The sequence below is a fragment of the Motacilla alba genome, chromosome 29, assembly GCF_015832195.1.
Source record: "Motacilla alba alba isolate MOTALB_02 chromosome 29, Motacilla_alba_V1.0_pri, whole genome shotgun sequence".
NCBI classification, from domain to species: domain Eukaryota; kingdom Metazoa; phylum Chordata; class Aves; order Passeriformes; family Motacillidae; genus Motacilla; species Motacilla alba.
In genome coordinates, this window is record NC_052044.1 from 500,510 (window position 1) to 517,796 (window position 17,287).

General features: G+C 53.7%; 2 protein-coding genes across 2 annotated transcripts; one reads left to right on the plus strand and one right to left on the minus strand.

Annotated features, from left to right (window-relative positions):
- Window positions 1–214: 214 nt before the first annotated feature.
- On the plus strand, window positions 215–2,580 carry LOC119712752 (glucagon-2-like). Its single transcript, XM_038164366.1, has 4 exons — window positions 215–253; window positions 784–886; window positions 1,570–1,716; window positions 2,389–2,580. The coding sequence occupies exons 2-4, from the start codon at window positions 792–794 to the stop codon at window positions 2,396–2,398; spliced, it is 252 nt and encodes an 83-aa protein (XP_038020294.1). The 5' UTR covers window positions 215–253; window positions 784–791; the 3' UTR covers window positions 2,399–2,580.
- A 3,734-nt stretch (window positions 2,581–6,314) lies between these two features.
- On the minus strand, window positions 6,315–17,157 carry LOC119712660 (electroneutral sodium bicarbonate exchanger 1-like). Its single transcript, XM_038164173.1, has 11 exons — window positions 17,140–17,157; window positions 16,287–16,448; window positions 15,574–15,687; window positions 14,837–14,998; window positions 13,994–14,245; window positions 12,197–12,265; window positions 11,380–11,553; window positions 8,614–8,751; window positions 7,927–8,024; window positions 7,391–7,494; window positions 6,315–6,643 (listed from the first exon to the last, which is right to left on the minus strand). Exons 1-10 carry the CDS (start codon window positions 17,155–17,157, stop codon window positions 7,407–7,409), a joined length of 1,275 nt encoding a protein of 424 aa, XP_038020101.1. The 3' UTR covers window positions 6,315–6,643; window positions 7,391–7,406.
- Between the last annotated feature and the right edge of the window lie 130 nt (window positions 17,158–17,287).

A 17,287-nucleotide genomic window follows, 5' to 3' on the forward strand; every position in this document is an offset into this window, starting at 1 on the left:
AAAACTTCATTGAAGGCGTCAGTTGGAAAATCCACCAGTAGCAATATTGTCTGCAGCAGCCCCACTCCAGAAAAGCTGTAATGATTCACAGTGACCCATCCGAGGAAAAGCAGGGTACCTGTGACCCACCTGTCAGCTCTGGGCATCCTCCAGACGAGCTTAAAAGCACCAGGGAGGAGAAGAGTTCAGCCAGAACCGGCTCGAAGGAGAAAAATCGGATCTGGTGTGTGGAGGGAGCAGCTCAATCCCCGAGGTAGGTGCCTCTTCCTCCCTTCATTCTCCCAGGCTCCAAAGGAATCTAACCAGGTGAAGAAAGCATTTGGTGATGGGCAGCAGGAGTCTGATTTTTGGCAGATAAACGGTGGGAGGTGGCATTTTATTCCTGCAGAATTTCTGAGGTGTCCAGCAAAAATAAGGAATGTAAAATATGAATAAAGCTGCTCATCTGGAAGGTGCTTTTCCGAGCAGTGAGAAAGTTCTCCGGCACCGTGGTGATAATTCCAGGATTGAAATGCCACCCCCAGACAGAAAAGGGAGTTTTGGGATAAAGCTCACTGCAATTTTATCTTTGGGTGCCATTCTGCGTGCCCACACCAGGAATGTGCCCACAGGGAAGGGTGAGGATGGGTTTGTCACACGCACCCACCCCGGTCCTGCCCACACCCCTGCAAGGGGCTGTCCCACGGGGATCAGACCCGGGCTGCGCTGCCAGGGCTTCCTGCGGGGCTTGGGGGCTCGGTGGGAACTGCAGCCAGGAAATTCCCTGGATTCCTGCCTCCGCAGGAGCCCAGATGGTGCGGTGGCTGTACCTGTCCGGGCTGGTGCTCGCCGTGCTCATCCCGGCCGGAGGGCAGCTGGCTCCCAAGGACTTGGAGGAGCTGTCCAGGTACAGGGGCTGGGTGGAGCAGGGCTGTGGGAGCAGCTTATCCCTCTCCGTTCCCGTGGCTGTCCCAGCTCTCCCCATTCCAGTGTTCCCGTTTATTTTGTATGGATCCAAACCAACTCCCTCCCGGCTCCCCACAGCCCAGGCAGGGACGTTCCCTGTAGGGAATCCCGGGATTTCCTGCCTGGGTCAGAGCAGAGACACCCTGCCCTGGGCCAGGCAGGCTGGGGCTCAGCCCCGTCTGTGCTGGTGCTCCCATGGCACCTGTCCTGTGGGAACCCTCTGTGGTGAATCCCAAAATCAGCCTGGATCTGCAGGAGGATGATGCAAACCTCGGAGCAGCCCCACGTTCCTGCTCTGGTGGGGGAAGCAGGGACCAGGGTGGAGGCTGGGATCCACCGAGCAGGAAAGAGGGGCATGACTTGGGACAGGACTCTGGATGTATTTATTGGATGCCAGGAAATCCAGGCCAGGCTTGGCAAACCTCCAGAAACTGAAACAAGAATTGTGTGTTTGATTTGTAGGAATCGTATTAAATATCCCAGATTTATTCCTCTGCCCCGTTCCGTCTTTTCTGGGGGATGATCTGGAGGGCACAGCCCTGCCCTGGGCATCCCCTGGGGGAGGATCCTGCTGGGGTGTCCATTAAACCCCATTTTCCTCCCTTCTCCTCCCACCCCGAGCAGATGGAAGTTGTTGGGACCCCAGAACTCCCAGAGCTTCCTGTCCCACATCAAGCGGCACTCGGAGGGGACCTTCACGAGCGACTTCACGCGGTACCTGGACAGGATGAAGGCCAAGGACTTCGTGCATTGGCTCATCAACACAAAGAGGTGCCAGGAGCAGGGAGAGGGGTGGGATTGTGCTGGGAAATAACCACCCACCACCCCAGCCCTGATCCTGGTGGAGAGCTGGAGAGGGACCTGGAGCAGGGCCAGGACTGCCAGGGGGAGGGATGGATGGGATATTGGGAAGGAATTAATCCCTGTGAGGAGGCCCTGGAATGGATCTCCCAGAGCAGCTGGGGCTGCCCCATCCCTCAAAGTGTCCAGGGCCAGGTTGGAGCAGCCTGGGATAGTGGAAGGTGTCCTCCCATGGCAATGGGTGGGGTGGGATGAGCTTTGAGGTCCCTCCCAACCCAAACCATTCTGGGATCCCATGAAATCTCTGGATCTGGTGCCGGGCAGGGTTGGACTCCCTTTTCCTGATGCCCAACAGCTCCTGGGGATCCTCTGGTCTCTGGTTATAAGGTCAGGAAAACGGAGGCATTTGTGGTGGGATTGGAACTCTGGGATGGGAAGGGGCTGTTTCGTCCTCCCTGTGATTTCTCCTCACATTTTCCTCCTCATTCCAGCCTTGCCCTCCTGGGATCACTGGCATTTCTGCTCCAGCCATTCCCAAGGGGCAGCTCCTCCCTGAGCGAGGGAACCCTCTCTGCCCTCTCCCAGCTCCTGATTTTAGCGGGAGTTTCCATCCCCTGAAGCTCTTTGGGGTTTGTTTTCAAGGTACAATTAACAGCGAATCCAGGCAGCAGCTTTCCAGCCATGTCCACGTGGGAAGGTTGGGCCTCTCCTTGCCCGCCGGGATTGGAGCTCCAGGGGAAGGATTCACCCATCATCTGAAGCTCCCAGACCCAGCCCAGGCTCCCTGGGAGCTCCAGGGGAAGGATTCACAGCTCCTGGACCCAGCCCGGGCTCCCTGGGGAAGGATTCACCCATCACCTGCAGCTCCCAGGCCCAGCCTGTGGTTCCTGGGAGCTCCAGGGGAAGGATTCACAGCTCCTGGACCCAGCCCAGGCTCCCTGGGAGCTCCAGGGGAAGGATTCACAGCTCCTGGACCCAGCCTGGAGTCCCTGGGAGCTCCAGGGGAAGGATTCACAGCTCCTGGACCCAGCCTGGGCTCCCTGGGAGCTCCAGGGGAAGGGTTCACAGCTCCTGGACCCAGCCCGTGGTCCCTGGGAGCTCCAGGGGAAGGATTCACAGCTCCTGGACCCAGCCCGTGGTCCCTGGGAGCTCCAGGGGAAGGATTCACAGCTCCTGGACCCAGCCCGTGGTCCCTGGGAGCTCCAGGGGAAGGATTCACAGCTCCTGGACCCAGCCCGGGCTCCCTGGGAGCTCCAGGGGAAGGATTCACAGCTCCTGGACCCAGCCCGGGCTCCCTGGGGAAGGATTCGCCCATCACCTGCAGCTCCCAGACCCAGCCCGGGCTCCCTGGGAGCTCCAGGGGAAGGATTCACAGCTCCTGGACCCAGCCCGTGGTCCCTGGGAGCTCCCGGGGAAGGATTCACAGCTCCTGGACCCAGCCTGGGCTCCCTGGGAGCTCCAGGGGAAGGGTTCACAGCTCCTGGACCCAGCCTGGGCTCCCTGGGGAAGGATTCACCCGTCACCTGCAGCTTCCAGACCCAGCCCTTGGTCCCTGGGAGCTCCAGGGGAAGGGTTCACAGCTCCTGGACCCAGCCCAGGGTCCCTGGGAGCTCCAGGGGGAGGATTCACAGCTCCTGGACCCAGCCCAGGCTCCCTGGGAGCTCCAGGGGAAGGGTTCACAGCTCCTGGACCCAGCCCAGGGTCCCTGGGAGCTCCAGGAGAAGGATTCACAGCTCCTGGACCCAGCCCAGGGTCCCTGGGAGCTCCAGGAGAAGGATTCACAGCTCCTGGACCCAGCCTGGGCTCCCTGGGAGCTCCTCCTGAAATCTGCCCCTGTGGATCAGCCGTCCCTCCAGCCTGCATTTCTCTCTGGCTTCCTTCTCCCCGCAGTTTTCCCTAAATGCCAATAAAGCCCTTGCTCCATCCTGCAGCTGGTTCCTGACGTCTCCAGCCTTTCCAGGAGTCCCGCTGGGATCCCACACAGTCCCCGGGGATTCCGAGCCTCTGACTCCCCACTTGGTGCCTCATTTTTCCCTGAATTCCTCAAGTTTTGGATAAAAGGGATAACCAGGGCGTGCCCACCTGACCCCACTGACCAGGGCCAAAAGAAATTGGAGAGAAATTTAGGAAAAACCCTGCAGCAATTCCCTTTTTGGTGTTAAATTATTGCAATTTAACCTGGATATAAAGAACCTCTTTGGAGTTAATTTAGTTCTAATTAATTGCAGGGCAAATGGGCTCAAAAAAAGCCCAGAAAGGCAGCAGAGGCAACAGCTCTGGATGGGGAATTTCACCTCTCCAGGGCATTCCTGGAGTCCCAGCACAGCCAGGGTTGGCACAGGGGACACGTGTGACAGAGCTACTCCCACTGAGAAATAAATTAAATTTAATTTAATTGAAATATAACACAAAATTATTTTTAAAATAAAATCATTTTAAGATAAAATAGTGTGGAAAAAATAAAAATAGAATAATTAGAAAATACATTTTAAATAGAGTAGTTTAAAAATTAAATAATTTGGAAAAAATAATGCAAAAGTAGAATAATTTTAAATGAAATTATTTTAAAATTAAAATTATATTAATTTTAGAATAATATAACTCTAAAAATTAAATAAATTAAAAATAAACTATTTTTAATTAAAAATTTCCCCCTCCCTCGGTTTCATTTCCAGCCCAGAGCATTCCCAAACTCCCTGGGGATAAAATAAATAAAATTATTTCCGCCTCTCAGAAAGAGAAACTCCAGAATTTTCACAGAGAGCACAAAAACAACACAAAGAATGTGTCAGCACCTCGTTTATTCCCTGTTTGATTTATTCCCTGTTTACAGCCTTTGTTGTCCCCATTCCCATGGATTTCCTTTTGGGAATTATCTGGAAGGGCCCAGGGGGAAGTGGGAGGGGATTGATGTCAGATTTCACTTTCTGGGTCATTCCAAAGATATTTTGGGTTTATCCCTAAAGCAGCTCCAGGAACCATTTCTGGAAGGTTTTCCCTCTGTGTTGTTTTCCCCTGCACAAGGAAATATCAAATCCTCCCAAAATATGGAGCTGTCCATGCCTGCCTTCCTTCCTTCCGCCACTTCCTTCCGCCACTTCCTTCCGCCACTTCCTCCCTTCCTTCCTTCCTTCCTTCTTTCCTTCCTTCCACCACTTCCGCCACTTCCGCCACTTCCGCCACTTCCTTCCTTACTTCCTTCTGCCACTTCCATCCTTCCTTCCTTCCTTCCTTCCTTCCTTCCTTCCTTCCTTCCTTCCTTCCTTCCTTCCTTCCTTCCTTCCTTCCTTCCTTCCTTCCTTCCTTCCTTCCTTCCTTCCTTCCTTCCTTCCTTCCTTCCTTCCTTCCTTCCTTCCTTCCGACACTTCCTTCCTTCCTTCCTTCCTGCCTTCCTTCCTCCCTCCCTCCCTCCCTCCCTCCCTCCCTCCCTTCTGCCACTTCCTTCCTTCCTTCCTCCCTTCGTTCCCCTGGAAGTTGAGCCCAGCCCTGTCTCTCTGCTTCTAGAGAGAAGAAAACAGGAAAACCAAACTTGCCCAAGCAGAGGATCCCACCGATCCCAACTTTCCCTTTCTCCAGAACTCACTTCATTTTTCAGCCTCCTCTCCTTCCTGAAGGCCCAAGGCAGCTTTTCCTGCTCGGCCACTGCCCACCCCAGGCTGGCAGGAGTGAAACTGCACTTCCCAAATCCCCATCCATCAAATCTGATGGAGTTTTGCCCTGCCTGGGGAGGTGGCACCTCCATCCTTACAGAGCAATTCCACATCTTCTTTTTCCCAGGTGGTTCCACGCAGGAAAAGGCTCCCGGGTGGCTGGGATGAGCAGGAGTGGTGGTGCCCCTGTCCCAGCTGTGTATTCCAAGAGGCTGGAGCGCGTTCCAAACCTCCCGAGGGCTGTGGGAGCACCTTTTCCTCTGGAACATCCTCCCTTCCCAGCTCCACGGCCCCCAGACTCAGCCACAGGGGGACACCAGAGCCCCCCAAGCCCCCAGAATGTGGGGAGAGCTTCAGGACCTTCACCGCTTCCCAGCCTCTCCCTGTGAAACAGCAGGGAAAAGGAGGAGGAAAAGGCACTTCCCAATTCCCTGCCAGCTCCAAAGAGGCTTTGCAAGGACAGGTGAAGGAAAAACCAGAGTCCAGGGAGGTGACAGGAAGGGAAGTGGAGGAACAGGGTGGAGGTTCTGGGGGTGCAGAGCTCCACATCTCACCTGGCTGCTCCCACCACCAAAATCCAGGGATTTTATTTTTAAGCTTCCCTTACGGTCATTTTGGAGCTGACTAAAAAGGGACATTTCTGGATTTTACCGCTTTCAGCCTGGTGGCAGAGCCCAAAAAGAACCCTCAAAAAAGATGGGATGACGGAGCACAGGGAGCAAATCTTTCCCCTTGTGTAACCCTGAGTGTTCAGGGGTGCTTCAACCCCAGTTTCTGAGATGCTCCCAATGCTGTCCCACCATGGAGAGCATCCCTCTTGTGCCAGTAAGAGACAGAAGTTATCCAAAGGAGGATCCCAAACCAGACCGAAACCCCGGCGGTGAGGAAGGAGAAGGCGCCAGATCGAGCAGGGAATGGTTTTGTACATTCAGAGTTTATATTTGGAAAAAAAAAAAAAGAAAAAAAAAGAAAAGAAAAAAAAAAGAGGAAGGAGAGAAGGAATTCGAGATTAAAAAAATAGAACTGATGGGAAGCGGTAGCGGAGCCTCCACCACTGCACAACACACACACACACGAGGACACACGAGGCTGGACAACACGGATCCCCAGGCCGCAGCAGCCCGGGGAACGGGAAACTCTGCATGGCTTTATGGGACCCCTCGGGTGGGAAACGAGCCGCTCCTCCGTGTCTGCCTTGGCACATCCCTGAGTCACACTCCTGCTCCTCGACGGCGGCGTCGAGGCGCCTAAACGTGGGGACGGGGGGGAGAGAGGGAAAGAGGGGGAGTTATCATCAGTGGAAGACCCAGAATCAGAGATCCGTGGAATTGTTCAGGTTGGAAAAGGTGTTTAAGATCATCAAATCCAACCGTCGACCACCATGTTCACCACTGGCCATGTCCCCAGGTGCCACATCCAAGTTTATGGAACTCTGCCAGGGATGATGGCTCCACCCCTGCCCTGGGCAGCTGTGCCAGGGTTTGGAAAACCTTCCCATGGAGGAGTTTTCCCCAATATCCAACCTGAACCTTCCCTGGTCAACCTGAGGCTGTTCCCTCTCCTCCTGTCCCTGTTCCCTGGGAGAAATCCCGAACCCCTCTGGCTGTCCCCTCCTGTCAGGAGTTGTGCAGAGCCACAAGGTCCCCCCGAGCCTCCTTCTCTCCAGGCTGAGCCTCCCCAGCTCCCTCAGGAGCTCTCCAGACCCTCCTCCTGCTGCTCCAGCCCTTCTCCAGCTCCACTCCTGGCTCTGGAGATGCCCCCAGCCCCTCAAAGCCTCTCTGGGTGTGGGGTCCCAGTCTGATCCCAGGATTCCAGGTGCAGCTCCCACACTTCCCTGCAGAGAGGAGCTGGTGGCCACGGTCCTGCTGCCGGTGGCCACGGTCCTGCTGCCTGTTCCCAGGAGCGTGCCCCTTGCTCAGCAGCCCTGGCCAGAGCCCAGGGAGGCCGTGGGCACGCGCTGTCCCCAGAAGGCCACGCCGCAGCTGAGCCTTTACCTCCTTCCTCCCGGCTTCAGAGCGTTTCTGTGTTCATGGTCAGAGCCTTCCACACCGTGGTCTTGGACATCTCGTCCGAAATGTTGATCTCAGAAGGATCAGCCCTGCGGGGAATATTCCAGATGGTTTTCCATGAGGGTGGGTCTGATCCCACCAGGAGCATTGGCAGCAGCCAGAGGAACAGCAGGCCCTGGAAAACTGGAGCTCAGCTGGTGGGGACGGTTCAGCTGGATAAGGAATTTTGGGAATCAAGGCCCAGAGCTGCAGACCCACAGCTGGTGTTTCACCCTGTGACCTCTCCGGTGGGAGCAAGAGGGTCTCCAGACCCCAGAAAGCCACTGGTGATGTAGTTTTGGGATAAAACAGGAATTATGCAGCCACTGTGTGGGGTCAGAGCTCTGCCATCACCTCCTAAATTGCCAGTAAATTGGGATTTTCCCACTAAGATGACTAGGGATAAATCTGCAAGTGGAGAAACCTGAGCCAAACGCTTCCCACCGATCCTGCCAGGGGTCCTGACCTGGGGGGGTCTTTACCTGTCACTGCTGGGCTTTGGGGTGTCCACCCTGCTGGTCTTGCCCAGCTTCAGCTGAACAGAATTCGCAGCAGCTGCTTCCATCATTTTCTGGGACTCCTGAAAAGAGATGAGTCAAGTTCTCTCTCCTTGATCCAAGAGGGGATAAATGAAATTCCAGTAAAAACCTGGCAGGCTTCCCTCTCCTCTGACCCACAGCACCTTTAGCAGCAGGTAAAGACCTTCCCCTTTGGGTGTGTTTGGGGCTAGTGGCACTGCTGGGAGCAAACCCTCACAGAAATATAGTAATTATATTTATTATAAGGCTCATTTTAAAATGATAACTATGTCTCTGTTCAGGTGTGAAACCCTCTCAGCATTTAGGGAAAAGGCTCCGAATGTGGGATCCGGGCTATGAGATCTGTTTGACTCAGTTCTGATGTTCCCCGACAGCTGCTGCCCAGAGGAGCTGTGGATTCCCCATCCCTTCCCCAGCCTGGCAGTGCCCAGGGCCAGGCTGGACGAGCTTGAAGCACCCTGGGATAGTGGCAGATATCCCTGCCCACAGCAGGGGCGGCACTGGCTGGGCTTTAATGTCCATTCCCACCCAACCCATTCCATGGCCCCACAATTCCATCATCTAAGGATGAGCTGTGACGGGAATAGGGAATCTCACGGCCCAGAGGAGATTCCCAGCTCCTGCCATTACCTCCTCTTCTTTGGCTTCATTTTTGGCATCGTCCAACTTCTTCTTCTTGCTTTCTGGCATGAGGTCATCCAGGAAGCTGAGCTCCCGCTTGGAGAAGCAGAAATCCATCACTTTCCGGACAAAAACGAGAGCCAAAACCTTCAGGAAGGAGAGGGAAGATGGATGAGGCCAGAGATGGTGCTTCCCATCCCTCCAGGGCTGTGAGCACCGGGAGCAGTGAGGGGCGCCGGGAGCATCAGGAATACTGGGAACACTGGCAACACTGGGAACACTGGGAACACTGGGAACATTGGCAACACTGGGAATACTGGGAACATTGGCAACACTGGGAATACTGGGAATACTGGGAACACTGGGAACATTGGCAACACTGGGAACACCGGGAATACTGGGAACACTGGGAACACCGGGAATACTGGGAACACTGGCAACACTGGGAATACTGGGAATACTGGGAACACTGGGAACATTGGGAACACTGGGAACACCGGGAATACTGGGAATACTGGGAACACTGGGAACATTGGGAACACTGGCAACACTGGGAATACTGGGAACACTGGGAACACCGGGAATACTGGGAACACTGGCAACACTGGGAATACTGGGAATACTGGGAACACTGGGAACATTGGCAACACTGGGAATACTGGGAATACTGGGAACACTGGGAACATTGGCAACACTGGGAACACCGGGAATACTGGGAATACTGGCAACACTGGGAACACTGGGAACATTGGCAACACTGGGAATACTGGGAATACTGGGAACACTGGGAACATTGGGAACACTGGGAACACCGGGAATACTGGGAATACTGGGAACACTGGGAACATTGGGAACACTGGGAACACCGGGAATACTGGGAACACTGGCAACACTGGGAATACTGGGAATACTGGGAACACTGGGAACATTGGCAACACTGGGAATACTGGGAATACTGGGAACACTGGGAACATTGGCAACACTGGGAACACCGGGAATACTGGGAATACTGGCAACACTGGGAACACTGGGAACATTGGCAACACTGGGAATACTGGGAATACTGGGAACACTGGGAACATTGGGAACACTGGGAACACCAGGAATACTGGGAACACTGGGAACACCGGGAATACTGGGAACATTGGGAACACCGGGAATACTGGGAACACTGGCAACACTGGGAATACTGGGAATACTGGGAACACTGGGAACATTGGCAACACTGGGAACACCGGGAATACTGGGAACACTGGGAACATTGGCAACACTGGGAACACCGGGAATACTGGGAATACTGGCAACACTGGGAACACTGGGAACATTGGCAACACTGGGAATACTGGGAATACTGGGAACACTGGGAACATTGGGAACACTGGGAACACCGGGAATACTGGGAACACTGGGAACATTGGCAACACTGGGAATACTGGGAATACTGGGAACACTGGGAACATTGGCAACACTGGGAACACCGGGAATACTGGGAATACTGGCAACACTGGCAACACTGGGAACACCGGGAATACTGGGAACACTGGCAACACTGGCAACACTGGGAACACTGGGAACACTGGGAACATTGGCAACACTGGGAACACCGGGAATACTGGGAATACTGGGAACACTGAAAACACCAGTGTCCTGGATTGCAAGTGTGTATTCTATTGCCATCTGTCTGGGGTGGGGCAGTTATCTGCTGTTCATTGGGCAGCTTTCCTTTATCTCTTCCACAAACCACTCCTCCCTCCAGGAAAGATCTTCTGTTAATGGGCCATTAATTATTAATTACCTTCTGTTCATGGGCCATCATGGACCAGAGTGTCACTGAGGGTCCCTGCATGGCTGATAAAATTCCATCATCCCACTGGGAGATGCTCTGCCCAGGGGAGGAGCCAAGCCTGGATAGAATCTGAGATTGCAAACATTCCTGCCTGGATAGAATCTGATATTTCAAACATTCCTGCCTGGATAGAATCTGAGATTGCAAACATTCCTGCCTGGATACAATCTGAGATTGCAAACATTCCTGCCTGGATACAATCTGAGACTGCAAACATTCCTGCCTGGATACAATCTGACCCTGGGAACCCCCCAGCAGCCTTTGCCCACTGCATTCCCAGAGGAGCAGCTTTCTTCTCCCCTGCATTCCCAGAGGAATTCCAGGCCCATCTCCAGCAGCCCTGGAGCTTCAGAGGAAAACTCCCCCCTTGCCCAGGATCCCTGCTCCAGCAGAGCCACAGCTGGCCCTGCAGGAGGGCTGAGCCACCATGGAATGGCACTGCTGCCACCACCCTGAGCCACAGGGGGACAGGGCCTGTTCTGACTCTGGCAGGGTTGGTTTCTATCACTGCATTGTTTATTTTATTTTTATTTTTTCCCCAATAAAGAACTTCTATTCCTGCTCCCATATCTTTGCCTGAGAGCCCCTTAATCTCAAATTCATAACAATTCAGAGGGAAGGGGTTTGCATTTTGCATTTCAGGGGAGGCTCCTGCCTTCCTCAGCAGACACCTGGCTGTTCAAACCAAGACATCCAGGAACACCGGGAATACTGGGTGCACCAGGAATACAGGGAATACTGGGAATATTGGGAACACCGGGAACATCGGGAATACTGGGGATACTGGGAACACTGGAAACACCGGGAACACCGGGAACACTGGGAACACCAGGAATACTGGGAGCACTGGGAATACTGGGAACACTGGGAGCACTGGGAGCACTGGGAGCACTGGGAGCACTGGGAGCACCAGGAACATCATCCCTCACCATCATGGGGAAGATGATGGCAGCGCGGGAAGCTTTGATGGCCCAGAGCAGCACGAGGCAGAGCAGCTGGATGAGGGTGAACAGGTGCACCTTGCGCAGTGGCACGTGGCGCAGGTAGATGAAGTCGGGCTGGTGCTTGGCCGGCATCCAGAACAGCTTCAGGCGGTCGAAGAACTGCAGGGAAAAGGGAGCACTGCCACAGCTCCTGCAGCTGCTGGGATGTGGAGATTTTGGGAGCAAGGAGAAATCCAGGATTCCCTTCTGTTCCTCCTGGGAGCAGCACCTGATTTCCCTTTGCTCCATCCAAAATCCACCTGGCTTTGCCCACCAAATTCCGAATTATTCCAGGGTTTTCTCTGGCCCAGGAAATCCCCCAGCGAGGATTCCCACCAGTGGAATTTCCTTCCCTCCACACTGAATTCTGCCAATTTCCCATCACCAAACACCAACCTGTCCTAAAGTCTGAGAGTGCTGAACTGCCCCTCCCAGTGCTGAACTGCCCCTCCCAGTACTAAACTGGGTTCTCCCAGTGCTGAACTGCCCCTCCCAGTGCAGAACTGCCCCTCCCAGTGCTGACTGCCCCTCCCAGTGCTGAACTGGGTTCTCCCAGCGCTGAACTGCCCCTCCCAGTGCTGAACTGCCCCTCCCAGTGCTGAACTGCCCCTCCCAGTGCTGAACTGGGTCCTCCCAGCCCTAAAAACTTCCTGAGCCTCTGCCCATCATTCCCTGACAAAAAACCATTTGAATTTCCTGCCCTCAGAGACATTTTTCCCATCCCAAGGCCTTCAGGAGAGGAAATTCCCTGGAGCAGCTGTACCTGGATTCCTCGGAGTGACGAGACCCCCATGTAGAGAAAGACCCCGTAAAGCACTGGCATGGGGATAAACTGGGGGGAAAAAGCAATAATTAATGGCTTTCTATTTCATTTGCAGTATTGCCACTCTCTCTCACCACTCCTTTCTCAGGTACTGCCTGAAGATTCCCAGCTTTCCCATGCTGGATTTTATCCAGCACAGATTTTGTTCTCTGTGTCAGGCTGATCTTTTGATTCATTTCACCAGAATAATCCTCTTTTCCAGAGAGGCTGGAGACAAAGAGGGGATTTCATCCATCAGGACCGCATTTCATCTATCTGAAACCTCCTGTGGGGGTAAAAAATTATCTTGAAAAACTCTTGTGGGAATGCATGGAAGTGGACATCTCCTTTGAGCCTGGAGATGGGAATGGGTCTGGTTTGAGCCTGGAGATGGGAATGGGTCTGGTTTGAGCCTGGAGCTGGGAATGGGTCTGGTTTGAGCCAGGAGATGGGAATGGGTCTGGTTTGCGTCTGGAGATGGGAATGGGTCTGGTTTGAATGTGGAGATGGGAATGGGTCTGGTTTGCGTCTGGAGATGGGAATGGGTCTGGTTTGAGCCTGGAGATGGGAATGGGTCTGGTTTGAATCTGGAGATGGGAATGGGTCTGGTTTGAATCTGGAGATGGGAATGGGTCTGGTTTGAGTCTGGAGATGGGAATGGGTCTGGTTTGAGAGTCTGGAGATGGGAATGGGTCTGGTTTGAGTCTGGAGATGGAAATGGGTCTGGTTTGAGCCTGGAGCTGGGATTGTGTCTCCTTTGAGCCTGGAGCTGGGATTGTGTCTCCTTTGAGCCTGGAGCTGGGATTGTTTGGTGGGAACAGGCAGGGAAGCCTGTGGGGGGAACTCTGAGGGTTCAGCTCCTGGGAATGGCTCTTAGCAGCCAATGAAGTCCTGCTAGCCTGAAAATGCTAAATTCTAGCCCAAAGCGGGGGTGGATGTGTAGAGTTTGTGTGACCATGTTTGGGGAGCAGGGATGGTCTCTGTGGGAGCTGCTGGAAGTTTCTTCCATGTCTGGCAGAGCCAGCTCCAGCTGGCTCCAGGATGGATCTGCTGCTGGCCAAGGTCGGAGCAAGGGCCCACACTGGAGCAGTTTGGGGAGAGCTGTCTCCCATGGGATGGACTCAGGTTGGAGGAGCTCCTGGAGAAGTTCCTGGAGAAGTTCCTGGAGAACTGTCTCCTCTGGGAGGGACCAATGGGAAAGGACTTTGGCTCCTCTCCCTGAGGAGCAGCTGGAACAACGTGGGATGACCTGACTGAAACCTCCAATCCTGTCTCCAAGGAAGGAGGGAAGGAGGGAGGAAGGGAGGGAGGAAGAGAGGAAGTTTTTAAGATTTGATTTTACTTCTCATGATCCTGCTGTGACTTTGTCAGTAATAAATTCAATTAATGTCCCTAATTCCAGCCTGTTTTCCCGTGATCATAACTGATGAGGGATCTGTCCCTGTCCTTATCTCAAGCCATGAATCTTTGGTCTATTGTCTCTCCAATCCAGCTGGGAAGGGCAGGGATGGACCAGCTTTGGTGGGACCCAGCCAGGATCCCTCCCACTACAGAGAGTTGGGAGGACACCTGGGAATTAAGGGATTTGTCTTGTTTGCTTGGCTTGGGCACCCCCAGCCAGGTCTGAAGGGCTGGGAAGTCACCGAGGCTGGTTCCCACTGTGCCTTTGGCATCACCTCCTGGGGGAGAGAGGCCCTAATTTCACATCCCCTCCCAAACTCCTGTGGGTCACCAGGGGGTTTCCATCCCCCCCCTCACCTTGAGCACGGAGGTGAAGAAAACGGAGCAGCCCATGAGCACGAAGATCATCAGGCCAGTGACCCTCTGCTCCCGGATCCCCAAGAACTTGGGCTGCTCGCCCGGCGCGGAGCAGTCAGACTCCACCTTGAGGCTGTTGACGTGGGTGATGGACAGGACCGTGGCGGCCACGAACCAGGGCAGCCCCATCACCGAGCACACCCCGAGCATCACGGCCACCATGAACAGGTCCAGGTGGTACCCACAGCCTTTCTGGGGAGCAAAAATGGAACAGGAGCATCCCTCAGGGACCAGGACAACACCACGTGTGGGGCTCAAACCCTGCTCAAGCACAGGTCAACTTCTGGAAAATTTAAATAAGGTTTGAAATAAGAACTGGAACCAAACACGGATTTGACATCTCGCACGAAAGTCTGGAAGGACTCAAAGTGGTCTGGAGGGTTTGTACCATCTCTGCTTCTCAGAAATAATTTTAAAATTGATTATTTTCATTCGTAAAGAAATTCCCACCACTTGCAGGTAGGACATGGCTCTGAGTGTTCCCTGGAGCTCATTGAGATCCTTTCCCCAGCTGCCACTGACACTTGAAAAAACACCACCCTCCCACACTCCAATATTCACTCGCTGCTCCCAAAAGTTGCCATCCCCTCCCTGTGTCCAGGAGAGCTCCTGCCACACAGCCTGGTGTCATCCCAAACCTCCCCAAAGCATTTGGGACAGGAGCTTGTCCCTGCCACACAGCCTGGTGTCATCCCAAACCTTCCCAAAGCATTTGGGACAGGAGCTTGTCCCAGCCCCGCAGCCCAAGCAGGGGGGAGGGGGTGACCCCCTGCAGCCCCTCACCTTGAGCCTGTGCTCCTTCCTGTTGACGATGACAGCCGTGATCTGCTGGTCCATGAAGATGAGGATGGTGCAGAGCAGGGCCGGGATGAGCGCGGCCAACACCGTCCACCACGGGTTGGGCCCAATGGGGTTGATGAGCCACCCACGGTCATCCCTGGTGGGCTGCAACACAGGGCAGGATCAGCTCCCAGCCCAAACCCTTCCCTGGCCTCTGTTCCCTTCCATCCCTGTGTCCAAGCATTTCCCATTTCCCTTCGTGTCACCCTCTCCCAGGGGGCTTCTCAGTGCCAGTGTCATCTGTCCCAGAGTCCCCTCTCCCCCGGTTTTGGGGCTGTCTTCCCAAAAGTCAGGAAGGAACTGATGCACTTGGATGTGGCAGTAGCTCACACCACCAGCAGCTCCTCCAGCCCTGCCCTGCCCTGCTGGAGATGGTTCTCCTGTCCAGTGTCTGGTGGGGCTGTACCCTGATTTCCAGGGGGGATCGATGCTCTTGGATGTTGAAAAGGAGATGGTTCCACCACCAGCACCTCCTCCAGCCCAGCCCTGACCTGCCCGGACATCACCTGGTGGCACAGGGCTGTACCCTGATTTCCAGGGGGGATCGATGCTCTTGGATGTTGAAAAGGAGATGGTTCCACCACCAGCACCTCCTCCAGCCCAGCCCTGACCTGCCCGGACATCACCTGGTGGCACCTGAGGTGCCAAAAGCCTTGTCCACCAATCCCCAACCCCGTTACCTTGAACATGTGGGGGACGTGGAGCTTGGGGGACGGGATCCCGATCCCGAGGTCGATGAGCACCATGATGACAATGGTGAGGAACACAGCAAAGTCACTCACTGTGGATCGGACCTGGGGCGAGAAACCGAGGCTGAGAGGGGCCAGGACACGAGGTGGGAAACCTGGGGACACCCACAGAGTTGGGACTGGTTAATCCCTAAAGTCCCTCCACTCCGAGGACATGCAGCCAACTCCCCTGCTGCCATGTTGGAGATCTGGGGGATCTGGTGTAGGACAGCAGAAAGAGTTTAATAAGGGGGAAAATTCAAATTTTAATTCAGACTTTAACAAGAATACTAAAAATGGGGAAAGGTGCCACAGTTCTGGGTAAAATGGGAATAAGGCACTGAGGCATCATTCCTTCCTGTTTTTCCATGGCAACTCCTCATTCGAATGCCACTCCAGAAAATGATGCTCAGAGGGGGAAGAGTAATAAATAACTTTGGAAGAGCTGATTTCCCACTGCCCGAGCCAAAAAACATCGCTCCAGAACAGGTCGTGAGGCAGGTGGGGAATGCCACAACCCCTCTGCAGTCACGGAAACGAGGGAGGGACATCCAAGGTCAGCATTTCCCAGCCTGACTGAGCGGTGGCCAATCCTTCAGTGCTCCAGGAATGGCATTTTGGGAAAGGAGCATGGAATCTGTCCCGGGCCACCACCTTCTACCTACTCTGGTTGGGAAGTAACGGCTGGTTTTAAACTTCTTCAACAAACTCGACAGGACAAAGGTGGAGAAGAAGAGGATGCAGCACCAGAAGAGGACATTGGGCGCGTAGGGGCCGTTGTGTCCACAGGCAGGTCCGTGGAACTCCCCATGCAAAGAGCGACATTCCTGGAGAAACAGAGCATCACGACACGGAGGAAAACCAGGATAATGGGGGGTTGAGGGTCTTGGTGCAAGATCTATTACCCTACTGCTGCCGTAGCAGTTATAAATATGAATATATCAATATATTATAAATACATCAGCATATTATAAATATGTAAAATTTTATAAATATAAATATTATAATATATTTATATAAATATGTGACTGTTTTATATAAATGTAGATATTTATATAAATAAATATATAATATAAATATCATTATATTATAATATATTAATATAAAATTGGAAATTGTTTATATATAAATATAAATATTTATATAATGCAAATATGGGCAGCAGCAGCTGAACAAGTGACACATGGAGCTGGAATTACACGGAGGGGAGCAGAGGCGGGATGTGGTGGGACACCCCAGACCCATGGCACATCCTCCACTCCACCATGGCCAGGGAAACACTGGAGGGGAAGGAAGAGCTGGAAATTTGAGGATAAAGAGGGAACGGGGAAGGAGGGCTGGGACAACCATGGGACAGAAAAAGAGACAAATCATCCCTTTGTAGTCGGGGCTCTCAGGACAAGGCCAAAAGGGGCTGGAGATGTCCCAAAGAGCTCCAGTCCCACACCTGGGCTCTGCTTCCAGGGACAATCCCTGTGGGGCTGCTCAGACTGCAAACTTATGTGAGACCCTACAGACAGCAGGGCCTGGAGTCATTGGAACCAATTCAGGGAGCCAATCACTGCCTCCAGGCAGGAACTTCAGTCCTTCAAATGCTCCAGGAATCAAAATTCTTAACCTTGCTCGAGGTCCCACAGCCCGGCTGAGTGGGACAGTTCTTATCACC

Bases quoted from the DNA above. Each gene is read 5' to 3' on its own strand.
- LOC119712752 (XM_038164366.1), top strand. From the start codon at position 792: ATGGTGCGGTGGCTGTACCTGTCCGGGCTGGTGCTCGCCGTGCTCATC. The intron at 887-1,569 runs GTACAGGGGCTG...CACCCCGAGCAG, and splicing joins GACTTGGAGGAGCTGTCCAG to ATGGAAGTTGTTGGGACCCC.
- LOC119712660 (XM_038164173.1), bottom strand. The intron at 15,688-16,286 runs GTAGGTAGAAGG...TTCTCGCCCCAG, and splicing joins GCCGTTACTTCCCAACCAGA to GTCCGATCCACAGTGAGTGA. The intron at 11,554-12,196 runs GTACAGCTGCTC...TTTTCCCTGCAG, and splicing joins CGTCACTCCGAGGAATCCAG to TTCTTCGACCGCCTGAAGCT.